The 13,166-nt window shown below is 53.2% G+C and overlaps 1 protein-coding gene across 1 annotated transcript in view; it reads right to left on the reverse strand.

Moving 5' to 3' along the window:
* LOC133276737 (uncharacterized) overlaps positions 1–13,166 on the reverse strand; it is a 68,221-nt gene that overhangs the window by 4,450 nt on the left and 50,605 nt on the right. The window contains exons 5-6 of the mRNA XM_061467874.1: positions 4,380–5,015; positions 3,997–4,269 (exon numbers count right to left, since the gene is read on the reverse strand). Coding sequence (XP_061323858.1) covers positions 3,997–4,269; positions 4,380–5,015 — 909 coding nt within the window. The remainder of the gene's footprint in view (positions 1–3,996; positions 4,270–4,379; positions 5,016–13,166) is intronic.

The raw sequence follows: 13,166 nt of genomic DNA on the forward strand, positions 1-13,166 counted from the left end.
GCAGGAGGAGGAGGAAGAGGTGTGTGATGGAGGCGGCTGCCTTGGCACAGCAGCCCCCGCAGTGCCGGCAAGCCCGGCCCCGGCCCCGAGGCAGCTCCATGTGGCCCCGTCCCACCACCGGCCTCTCACTCCTGCCCCAGCCCTCACCTGGCGCCTCCTTTGCACTCCCGGCCTGCCCTCGGCAGGCTGGGAGCGGGCGTTCGATCCCTTGTCCACTGGCATCTTCTGTGTCCTCGGATGCAGACTTGCTGTGGATTCACAGGGCAACTGCCACCTCTAGGGTGCGCCAGGGCCTTAAATACCCCACATAAGAGTCGTAACAATGCCCCCGTGGTTTCCACGGAGACGCCGATGCCCTCACCAGTTCCAAAGGGTCCCAGCTCCTCATGGGCAACTCCACAGCAACCACTGAAGCTTTGTGACAGCGGCAGCATCGTGCCCATGGCCACTGGGCAGTCAGGGATGCACTTTTCTCCTCCCTGTTTTTTTCCTTGACAAGAAGAAAAGGGAACGGAGAAAAGAAAGACCGGTAAAAGAAGGAAAAAAACAACAAAAATAATGAAATCATTCTTGTGAGACCTCACCTGGAGTACTGTGTGCAGTTCTGGTTTACTCAACATAAAAAGAACATGAAACCAACACCCCCAAGTCCTTCTCCGCAGGGCTGCTCTGAATCTCTTCTCTGCCCAACCTGTAGCTGTGCCTGGGATTGGTCTGACCCAGCTGTAGGACCTTGCACTTGGCATGCTTAAACTTCATGAGGTTGGCATCAGCCCACCTCACAAGCATGTCGAGGTCCCTCTGCATGGCATTCCTTCCCTCCAGCCTCCATTTTTAACACCTACCCACACACCAAGGATCTTTGCTTTGAGGCTTTTTCTCATGTTAGAAACCATCCCTCCCTCACCTCGTGTTTCCTGAGGAGTACCTGTCAAATTTACCACTACTAGCTACTTGGTTTCAACAAATGCCATCCATAGCTGTACAGCAATGGAACAGTTTGTTAAGTAGCCTGTGCTCCCTTTTCTGGCATCCTTGGTTTTGTCTTACCTAAAAGGGATCTACTTGCTGCCTGAATTAAGACTGAACAGCAGAGGTCCAACCTACTTTGATGTTAAATACAACCTGACACACACGAAACCTGATCTACATAAACATCTGAAGAAAATCTTTCTTATCATGCTTCTAATTTAGCCCCAGACAAAAAGACACCCTTCTACCTCATCACTTCTTGGCCTATGTTTTCACTTCGTCTCAGCCATTCCCACTTTAGCTGGGCAAACACAAGTGTCTCTTTCATTGCACAGGGCTGTGATGGCCACAGATCAAGCAGCAGCTCTCACTTGGCACTCATGGAAAAAGTATTAAAAGCTTCAGTGATATGTATCTCACTCCAGTTAGCAGCAAGTCAGAGGGAAGAACATAATACTAAAGCATAAACACCCCATTCTGGATCTCCTTAAAAAGCTACCTCCCAAATCTGTCAGGAAGAGGTACAAAACTTCTTTCACACTGAAAGCTATCAGAAATTAGAATCACAGCATCACAGAATGGCTTGGCTTTGAAAGGACCTTAAGCTCATCCAGTTCCAACCCCTTGCCAAAGGCAGGGACACCTCACACTAGACATGTCTCTCAAGGCTCTGTGCAACCTGGCCTTGAACACTGCCAAGGATGGAACATTCACCACTTCTCTGGCCTCATCACCCTCACAGTAAAGAACTTCTTCCTTATATTAGCCTTGGGAATATTCATTCTGGCTGGGAAGAAATGATAGCACTTACCTGGTTCAGCAAGTAAAGGATTTTGGTAAGGATGTGCAGACATCTTCGTGGATTTATAGGGGTCTCGTTAAAGATACGAGCCTACAGACACAGCATAAAGAGAGTATTACAGTGTAACTCAACAATCATCATTTCTCTTTCATCATAAAAAGTAAAGCCGTTTGTTTTCAACCAAGTAGCTTTTCATTCTAAAAATGTGTCCCAGAGAACATATTCTTGGTGAGAACATCCTAAGAAAGCTAGATTAAACTTTGGATTTAGCCCAGTGTAAATTCCTTCTCTGATCTCTTTTGCAGAGTGTAAGAACTCAGAAGAGTTTTTATTCATTAATTTTTGTTCACTATAAACTGGCACCTCAGGTGTTTAGAGATTTGACTGAGGAATGTTGAACATGGAACTGTGTTGGAACTACAGAGTGCTTGGGACCTTTCTCATATCCATGTGTTGGAAGGGCGGGAGGGGTGGTTGATGTAAATGTGTTATTTGCTTTCCAAGAGTTAAAGTGTCAGTGCTCTTTGGATATTTGCTTTACAATAGCAAATAGATCAGAGGAAGTTGGGTTTAAAGCTTTTAAGTGATAACTGTGAGGCTTCTGCATTCAGATGTTTCACTTCTATCATGATTAACGTGGATTTTTGGTTTTAGTCTTATCTTACAAGATAGAGATATGTTTATTCTCCTGATTTGTTTGATAACTGACAGTAAGGCTATTCCCCAGTTATCAAACACAATTTAACTTGTGTGCTTTGTACACCACTGCTTTATCTTTGTATAGAAGTGGGGAAGAGGGTGTTCTATTTAAAAGCTTGCTCAAAATTTAAAGTTGAATATTTGAACTTTTATTTAACTTCAAAACTTGTAGGAAGTGTTTATTTATGCTTGCCATTGGAACAGGCTGCCCAGGGAGGTTGTGGAGTCTCCATCTTTGGAGACATTCAAAACCCGCCTGGACACATTCCTGTGTAACATTATGTAGGTGTTCCCGCTCCGGAAGCGGGACTGGACGAGATGATCTTTTGAGGTCTCTTCCAATCTCTAGCATACTGTGTGTAAACTAGAACTAATTGCAACAGATAGGTAGCCGCTTAGATTGAAGTCAGTTGTTTTACGTTAATTAAATATAGAGGTCCGTGAATTACACAAACATGCTCTAACCAACATACAGGCAGAGACGAGCAGTGGGGGGGGAAACGAGTTATTATTTATTGGCCCAAGAAAGCAGCCACAACAAGTGCAGGCTGCAGCATGACATCCTCAGCACAGCTGCCTTGGGCCTGGCGCTGGCAGCAGGGCGCTACTCCTCCACACGTGGGGTGAGGCATGAGCAAGTGAAAGCCTTGCGCAGAGCCCTCAGCACTCTCCTGAAGCGGGAGAGTCGTCGCCGTGGGGCCGCTCCTTGGTCTGGAAGAGTGGCAATGCCTGTGGAGGAAGAAGAGCTGTAGGCAAGGGACTTCCTTTGGCAACCCGTTCCAGTGCCTCACCACCCTTACAGTAAAGAACTTCTCCTTAACAGCATCCTCATTGGCCTCCTTCAGATACTGGAAGGTCTGCTAGGAGGTCTCCACGCAGCCTTCGGCCCATGGAGGGGAGGCTGGGACACACCCGAACTCACGCAAACACTGCTGCCGGTCTGGCCTGGGTGCCACCCAACTCGGGCAAGTACCTGGCTGGTTCTCGCTGTCCTGAACTACAGCAGGCGACGTTGACGGTGACTCCACATCCAAGCTTTGTGCCACGTCTGGCTCTTTCACCTGCTGCTGCCTTGTTCCCTGGATGACAGTCACAGCCTTGCCCAGGTGTTTCCTCACAAAGCGTCTGAGCCTACCCTGCAGGGTAGCAAGAGCACAGGCAGGGGATGGGGGCAATGTCAGTGGGATGACACAGGCAGCACCAGAAATAGCCCTGTCACAAAACCTGGGAGCTGCCGTCCAAGGCCTTGGGATCCCCGGTGCCAACCACACGCGCCTCACTCACCTGGCGCCGAGAGTCCCGACACAAGGGAGAAGCTGCTGCATCTCCACTATCATCTGCTCCTGGAGGAATGTGGGATGTTCCAGGCTCTGTTGCAGGGATCTCAGTCAAGAAAGCAGCCACTTCATCCTCAGGCACTGTTGGGGAGGCAGCGGCTGCACTGGCCTCTCCCTGAGGCTCCGAAGCCACAGCAGACTCAACGTGCTCAGGTGCTGCAGGCGTCAGTGCTGCCATTGACACACTCAGGATTTGGGTCATGTCCTGATACTCCACCAGCTGTTGGCTGGTTCCCTCTCCTGTTGCGTCCATGCCCATGCTGGTGGGGCAGCTGGATCCCTCCTGGGGATCTGCATGGGTGTCCTGGAAGTGGTCTGGGACTGAGAGGTTGACCCAGAGGTTGCGTATGGTGATCTCTTCCACTTCAGAAAGCTCTTTGTCCATGGCCTCTTCCCATTCCTCTTCTTCCTTTCCGTCCAACTCCTCATCGTCAGCTTCCTCGCCCAAGGTCCCTGGCGCTTCCTGTAAACACACAACAGGGATGCAGAAAATGAGTTGAGGGAGCAGTGGCTGGCCACAGGCAGAGGAAGGCTCATCCCGCTGTCCTGTCCCATCCTGTCCTTGGCACTCACCTGCCTGTGACTGGGCATCCGTCCCCGCCGCAAGGCGAAACGAGGCCTCTGGCCCTCCTGCTGCTGGAGCTCCCTTTCCACAGAGCTGCCCAGCAGCCAAGGCAGGCTGGCTCTCCTTTGCATGTCGAGCCTGTGACTGGTGTGGGCCATGCTGCTCCTCTCCGGCTCCTCCAGAGGCTCTGGCATAGGGAGCAGCAGGAATCTCTCTGCCACAGGTAGCCCATGCGAGACTCCTGCTTGAATCTCCACAGTATCTCCGGTGCCAGCCATATGTGCCTCGCTCACCGGGTGCCCAGATTCACGATCAAAGGCAGAAGCTCCTGCTTCTCCTTCGTTGGCTGCTTCTGGGGCAGAGTGGCATGCTCCAGCCTCTGGCACAGGCATCTCAGGCCATGAAGCTGCCACTTCCTCTCTCTGTGTTTCTGGCAAGACAATGGCTGTTTCAGCCTCTCCTTGATGGTCTCCACACACAGGAGACTCAGTGTCCCCAGTCCACACAGATGCCATTAGTGCCATTGCCTCATCTGAGTTTTGGGACATGTCCCGATGTTCCGCCAGCTGCTGGCTGGCTCCCTGGACAACGGCCAGGCTCATGATCAGGACCTCTTCAGAGATGGTCCTGGCCGTTTCTTCTACAACCACCTCACAGGCATCAGGGCTGAGCAGGGCAGGTACCTGCCTCTGTGCCTGTGGTGCTGCCTCCTGCTCGACGCAGGCAGGAGAAACTGGTGCCGGTTCCACCTCCTCCTGTGCCACTGGAGTGAGACGTGCGCGGTGCTCCTCTTCCTCCGCAGATGCAGCTAATGTAGAAGCTGTCGACTCAGTGGCTGTGGGTCCGGCTGGGATAGGAGACGTGTTCTGCAGGTCTCCACCTGCCTCCCCTGTCACTTCAATGTCCATGCTGCTGGGGAAGTCAGACCCCTCCTGGATATCGGCCTGGGGGTCCTGGAAGAGCTCTGGGACCGAGGGGTTGACCCAGAGGTTGCGTATGATGATCTCTTCCACTTGGGACAGCACTTTATCAATGTCCTCTACCCACTCTTTCTCCTCTTTGTCCACTGCCGCATCCAGCATTTGGGTCATGCCCTGAGGTTCCAGCAGCTGCTGGCTGGTTTCCTGATCCACTGCCACAGCCTGGACCAGAGGCTCCCTTGTGCTGAGCAGGGCTGCTCCCTGTGGAACCAACTCACAGGCATCTGGGCTGAGCAGGACAGATGCCTGACTCTCTGCCTCTGGTGCTGCCTCCGGTGCTGCCTCCTCATCACCATTGTGAGAAGAATCTGTTTCCTCTGCCTCCTCCTCGATCATATTCCAGAACTGGGAGCTTGCACCGACACTGGGTGTGACACGCACTTTTGCATCTCTTACTATGATGCTGTCGGAGGCAGGTGCATTGCACTGTGCTTCTGCTGCCAGAGCTTGACTGTCAAAGCCACAAGAGGCTGCGGTCTCTGCCTCCTCCTCAACAGCATCTCTGAAATGGACCTTCCTGAGGATGCTCTTGGGTGTGACCTTCATATCCATGTTGCTTTCTTTGTGGCTGTGCGGGGCAGGTGCCCGGCCCTGTGCTCGTCCTGCTGCAGCCTGCCTGCCGATGGCGGGAGAGGCTGGTGCCTCTATCACCTCGACACCAGCTCTGAAAGGAAGCTTCTTGACGCACCTGGATGGGAAATTCAGATCTGCGTCATTTTCTGCTGAGCTGTTCATGGCAGGTGCCTGGCGCTGGGCTTGTGCTGCAGCAGCCTGCCTGCTAAAGCCACGAGATGCTGGTGCTGGTGCCATGGGAACGAGAGGTGCCTGGTACTCCTCTTCCTCAGGAGCTCTGGCCAAGCGGCTCCTCCTGGCGTGTTGCAAAGCCTCGATGTTGCTGCGCAGGGCGGGCAGAGGCTTTGCAAGAACCTTCTTGTGCAGCCCCAGCAACTTGTCATTGAGGCTGCCCTCTCGCCCCGTCTTCCTGCTCTGGGAAGCAGCAGTGCTCGCACGGGTGTTAGGATCAGGAGCAGGCTGAGTGGCGGTGGCTTTGCTGCCGTTAGGTGCCCTGACAGTGTATCTTCTTGTCATTGCAGCCCTGCTGTATGCTGGGTCCTGGCATGCCACTGCCTGCTGGTAGGGTCCCCGGCTCTCAGCGCTGTTGTTGCGCAGGACCGCGCTCACATTTCTTGTGCCCTGCGCTGTGGCACAGGCTGTGGGCCTGTGTGGGGCAGGCTGCCAGCTCCGTGGCCTCGCAACTGTGCTGCCATGTGCGGGGATGTGGTGCTGCTGGGCAGCGGTTGTGCAAAGCTGCTTTTGGCTGTTGCTTGTCCTGCCGATGGCCATGTCAGTGAATCTGGCTGCAGGGGCAGAGGGTGCCCATGTCGGGCGAGGCAGCCTGCTGGCTTCTCTCACTGGCCGAGGTGGCGGCCGAGGTGTCCTTTCCACCACCACTGGCCGAGGAAGTGTCTGCTCCTCTGTCCTCATGCTGCGGGGCAGCACCGCTCTGCACCTCACGCTGCCCACCTGCAAGAGAAGTCGAGGAGAGAGGCTCTGTGATAGTGTCTCTTGCGCCCGTATCCCAGCTGTTGGGAGCTCATGCAGTTGGGCTCCCCTGCCAGCCCCACGGCAAGGCTCAGGCCCACAGGTGGCTGCTGCCTGCTCCCAGAGCTGGCTGGGGAAAGGGCTGGCCACCCGCCGGCCATGGCCCCAGCCCACAGCAGCCCCGGCATGCCCGTGGTTGGGAAGGTGTTTGGCCCTGTCTCCCTCGGGGTCCCTACCTGTTCCTGCTGGGTCTCGATGGGCTGATACCTTCGTTGGTAGGGCAGCTGTGGTACCGTGATCCCACGCCGCCCTTCCTCAGGCTGTGGCCTGTGGCCCACCTGCGGGCAGGAGGAGGAGGAAGAGGTGTGTGATGGAGGCGGCTGCCTTGGCACAGCAGCCCCCGCAGTGCCGGCAAGCCCGGCCCCGGCCCCGAGGCAGCTCCATGTGGCCCCGTCCCACCACCGGCCTCTCACTCCTGCCCCAGCCCTCACCTGGCGCCTCCTTTGCACTCCTGGCCTGCCCTCGGCAGGCTGGGAGCGGGCGTTCGATCCCTTGTCCACTGGCATCTTCTGTGTCCTCGGATGCAGACTTGCTGTGGATTCACAGGGCAACTGCCACCTCTAGGGTGCGCCAGGGCCTTAAATACCCCACATAAGAGTTGTAACAATGCCCCCGTGGTTTCCACGGAGACGCCGATGCCCTCACCAGTTCCAAAGGGTCCCAGCTCCTCATGGGCAACTCCACAGCAACCACTGAAGCTTTGTGACAGCGGCAGCATCGTGCCCATGGCCACTGGGCAGTCAGGGATGCACTTTTCTCCTCCCTGTTTTTTTCCTTGACAAGAAGAAAAGGGAACGGAGAAAAGAAAGACCGGTAAAAGAAGGAAAAAAACAACAAAAATAATGAAATCATTCTTGTGAGACCTCACCTGGAGTACTGTGTGCAGTTCTGGTTTACTCAACATAAAAAGAACATGAAACCAACACCCCCAAGTCCTTCTCCGCAGGGCTGCTCTGAATCTCTTCTCTGCCCAACCTGTAGCTGTGCCTGGGATTGGTCTGACCCAGCTGTAGGACCTTGCACTTGGCATGCTTAAACTTCATGAGGTTGGCATCAGCCCACCTCACAAGCATGTCGAGGTCCCTCTGCATGGCATTCCTTCCCTCCAGCCTCCATTTTTAACACCTACCCACACACCAAGGATCTTTGCTTTGAGGCTTTTTCTCATGTTAGAAACCATCCCTCCCTCACCTCGTGTTTCCTGAGGAGTACCTGTCAAATTTACCACTACTAGCTACTTGGTTTCAACAAATGCCATCCATAGCTGTACAGCAATGGAACAGTTTGTTAAGTAGCCTGTGCTCCCTTTTCTGGCATCCTTGGTTTTGTCTTACCTAAAAGGGATCTACTTGCTGCCTGAATTAAGACTGAACAGCAGAGGTCCAACCTACTTTGATGTTAAATACAACCTGACACACACGAAACCTGATCTACATAAACATCTGAAGAAAATCTTTCTTATCATGCTTCTAATTTAGCCCCAGACAAAAAGACACCCTTCTACCTCATCACTTCTTGGCCTATGTTTTCACTTCGTCTCAGCCATTCCCACTTTAGCTGGGCAAACACAAGTGTCTCTTTCATTGCACAGGGCTGTGATGGCCACAGATCAAGCAGCAGCTCTCACTTGGCACTCATGGAAAAAGTATTAAATGCTTCAGTGATATGTATCTCACTCCAGTTAGCAGCAAGTCAGAGGGAAGAACATAATACTAAAGCATAAACACCCCATTCTGGATCTCCTTAAAAAGCTACCTCCCAAATCTGTCAGGAAGAGGTACAAAACTTCTTTCACACTGAAAGCTATCAGAAATTAGAATCACAGCATCACAGAATGGCTTGGCTTTGAAAGGACCTTAAGCTCATCCAGTTCCAACCCCTTGCCAAAGGCAGGGACACCTCACACTAGACATGTCTCTCAAGGCTCTGTGCAACCTGGCCTTGAACACTGCCAAGGATGGAACATTCACCACTTCTCTGGCCTCATCACCCTCACAGTAAAGAACTTCTTCCTTATATTAGCCTTGGGAATATTCATTCTGGCTGGGAAGAAATGATAACACTTACCTGGTTCAGCAAGTAAAGGATTTTGGTAAGGATGTGCAGACATCTTCGTGGATTTATAGGGGTCTCGTTAAAGATACGAGCCTACAGACACAGCATAAAGAGAGTATTACAGTGTAACTCAACAATCATCATTTCTCTTTCATCATAAAAAGTAAAGCCGTTTGTTTTCAACCAAGTAGCTTTTCATTCTAAAAATGTGTCCCAGAGAACATATTCTTGGTGAGAACATCCTAAGAAAGCTAGATTAAACTTTGGATTTAGCCCAGTGTAAATTCCTTCTCTGATCTCTTTTGCAGAGTGTAAGAACTCAGAAGAGTTTTTATTCATTAATTTTTGTTCACTATAAACTGGCACCTCAGGTGTTTAGAGATTTGACTGAGGAATGTTGAACATGGAACTGTGTTGGAACTACAGAGTGCTTGGGACCTTTCTCATATCCATGTGTTGGAAGGGCGGGAGGGGTGGTTGATGTAAATGTGTTATTTGCTTTCCAAGAGTTAAAGTGTCAGTGCTCTTTGGATATTTGCTTTACAATAGCAAATAGATCAGAGGAAGTTGGGTTTAAAGCTTTTAAGTGATAACTGTGAGGCTTCTGCATTCAGATGTTTCACTTCTATCATGATTAACGTGGATTTTTGGTTTTAGTCTTATCTTACAAGATAGAGATATGTTTATTCTCCTGATTTGTTTGATAACTGACAGTAAGGCTATTCCCCAGTTATCAAACACAATTTAACTTGTGTGCTTTGTACACCACTGCTTTATCTTTGTATAGAAGTGGGGAAGAGGGTGTTCTATTTAAAAGCTTGCTCAAAATTTAAAGTTGAATATTTGAACTTTTATTTAACTTCAAAACTTGTAGGAAGTGTTTATTTATGCTTGCCATTGGAACAGGCTGCCCAGGGAGGTTGTGGAGTCTCCATCTTTGGAGACATTCAAAACCCGCCTGGACACATTCCTGTGTAACATTATGTAGGTGTTCCCGCTCCGGAAGCGGGACTGGACGAGATGATCTTTTGAGGTCTCTTCCAATCTCTAGCATACTGTGTGTAAACTAGAACTAATTGCAACAGATAGGTAGCCGCTTAGATTGAAGTCAGTTGTTTTACGTTAATTAAATATAGAGGTCCGTGAATTACACAAACATGCTCTAACCAACATACAGGCAGAGACGAGCAGTGGGGGGGGAAACGAGTTATTATTTATTGGCCCAAGAAAGCAGCCACAACAAGTGCAGGCTGCAGCATGACATCCTCAGCACAGCTCCCTTGGGCCTGGCGCTGGCAGCAGGGCGCTACTCCTCCACACGTGGGGTGAGGCATGAGCAAGTGAAAGCCTTGCGCAGAGCCCTCAGCACTCTCCTGAAGCGGGAGAGTCGTCGCCGTGGGGCCGCTCCTTGGTCTGGAAGAGTGGCAATGCCTGTGGAGGAAGAAGAGCTGTAGGCAAGGGACTTCCTTTGGCAACCCGTTCCAGTGCCTCACCACCCTTACAGTAAAGAACTTCTCCTTAACAGCATCCTCATTGGCCTCCTTCAGATACTGGAAGGTCTGCTAGGAGGTCTCCACGCAGCCTTCGGCCCATGGAGGGGAGGCTGGGACACACCCGAACTCACGCAAACACTGCTGCCGGTCTGGCCTGGGTGCCACCCAACTCGGGCAAGTACCTGGCTGGTTCTCGCTGTCCTGAACTACAGCAGGCGACGTTGACGGTGACTCCACATCCAAGCTTTGTGCCACGTCTGGCTCTTTCACCTGCTGCTGCCTTGTTCCCTGGATGACAGTCACAGCCTTGCCCAGGTGTTTCCTCACAAAGCGTCTGAGCCTACCCTGCAGGGTAGCAAGAGCACAGGCAGGGGATGGGGGCAATGTCAGTGGGATGACACAGGCAGCACCAGAAATAGCCCTGTCACAAAACCTGGGAGCTGCCGTCCAAGGCCTTGGGATCCCCGGTGCCAACCACACGCGCCTCACTCACCTGGCGCCGAGAGTCCCGACACAAGGGAGAAGCTGCTGCATCTCCACTATCATCTGCTCCTGGAGGAATGTGGGATGTTCCAGGCTCTGTTGCAGGGATCTCAGTCAAGAAAGCAGCCACTTCATCCTCAGGCACTGTTGGGGAGGCAGCGGCTGCACTGGCCTCTCCCTGAGGCTCCGAAGCCACAGCAGACTCAACGTGCTCAGGTGCTGCAGGCGTCAGTGCTGCCATTGACACACCCAGGATTTGGGTCATGTCCTGATACTCCACCAGCTGCTGGCTAGCTCCCTGGACAACGGCCAGGCTCATGATCAGGACCTCTTCAGTGACGGTCCTTGCCATTTCTTCTACAACCACCTCACAGGCATCAGGGCTGAGCAGGGCAGGTACCTGCCTCTGTGCCTGTGGTGCTGCCTCCTGCTCGACGCAGGCAGGAGAAACTGGTGCCGGTTCCACCTCCTCCTGTGCCACTGGAGTGAGACGTGCGCGGTGCTCCTCTTCCTCCGCAGATGCAGCTAATGTAGAAGCTGTCGACTCAGTGGCTGTGGGTCCGGCTGGGATAGGAGACGTGTTCTGCAGGTCTCCACCTGCCTCCCCTGTCACTTCAATGTCCATGCTGCTGGGGAAGTCAGACCCCTCCTGGATATCGGCCTGGGGGTCCTGGAAGAGCTCTGGGACCGAGGGGTTGACCCAGAGGTTGCGTATGATGATCTCTTCCACTTGGGACAGCACTTTATCAATGTCCTCTACCCACTCTTTCTCCTCTTTGTCCACTGCCGCATCCAGCATTTGGGTCATGCCCTGAGGTTCCAGCAGCTGCTGGCTGGTTTCCTGATCCACTGCCACAGCCTGGACCAGAGGCTCCCTTGTGCTGAGCAGGGCTGCTCCCTGTGGAACCAACTCACAGGCATCTGGGCTGAGCAGGACAGATGCCTGACTCTCTGCCTCTGGTGCTGCCTCCGGTGCTGCCTCCTCATCACCATTGTGAGAAGAATCTGTTTCCTCTGCCTCCTCCTCGATCATATTCCAGAACTGGGAGCTTGCACCGACACTGGGTGTGACACGCACTTTTGCATCTCTTACTATGATGCTGTCGGAGGCAGGTGCATTGCACTGTGCTTCTGCTGCCAGAGCTTGACTGTCAAAGCCACAAGAGGCTGCGGTCTCTGCCTCCTCCTCAACAGCATCTCTGAAATGGACCTTCCTGAGGATGCTCTTGGGTGTGACCTTCATATCCATGTTGCTTTCTTTGTGGCTGTGCGGGGCAGGTGCCCGGCCCTGTGCTCGTCCTGCTGCAGCCTGCCTGCCGATGGCGGGAGAGGCTGGTGCCTCTATCACCTCGACACCAGCTCTGAAAGGAAGCTTCTTGACGCACCTGGATGGGAAATTCAGATCTGCGTCATTTTCTGCTGAGCTGTTCATGGCAGGTGCCTGGCGCTGGGCTTGTGCTGCAGCAGCCTGCCTGCTAAAGCCACGAGATGCTGGTGCTGGTGCCATGGGAACGAGAGGTGCCTGGTACTCCTCTTCCTCAGGAGCTCTGGCCAAGCGGCTCCTCCTGGCGTGTTGCAAAGCCTCGATGTTGCTGCGCAGGGCGGGCAGAGGCTTTGCAAGAACCTTCTTGTGCAGCCCCAGCAACTTGTCATTGAGGCTGCCCTCTCGCCCCGTCTTCCTGCTCTGGGAAGCAGCAGTGCTCGCACGGGTGTTAGGATCAGGAGCAGGCTGAGTGGCGGTGGCTTTGCTGCCGTTAGGTGCCCTGACAGTGTATCTTCTTGTCATTGCAGCCCTGCTGTATGCTGGGTCCTGGCATGCCACTGCCTGCTGGTAGGGTCCCCGGCTCTCAGCGCTGTTGTTGCGCAGGACCGCGCTCACATTTCTTGTGCCCTGCGCTGTGGCACAGGCTGTGGGCCTGTGTGGGGCAGGCTGCCAGCTCCGTGGCCTCGCAACAGTGCTGCCATGTGCGGGGATGTGGTGCTGCTGGGCAGCGGTTGTGCAAAGCTGCTTTTGGCTGTTGCTTGTCCTGCCGATGGCCATGTCAGTGAATCTGGCTGCAGGGGCAGAGGGTGCCCATGTCGGGCGAGGCAGCCTGCTGGCTTCTCTCACTGGCCGAGGTGGCGGCCGAGGTGTCCTTTCCACCACCACTGGCCGAGGAAGTGTCTGCTCCTCTGTCC

Source organism: Pezoporus flaviventris, unplaced genomic scaffold, assembly GCF_033815535.1.
Source record: "Pezoporus flaviventris isolate CSIRO_AGI_PZ_B2104156 unplaced genomic scaffold, CSIRO_AGI_Pfla_v1 ptg000046l, whole genome shotgun sequence".
Taxonomy (NCBI): Eukaryota; Metazoa; Chordata; class Aves; order Psittaciformes; family Psittacidae; genus Pezoporus; species Pezoporus flaviventris.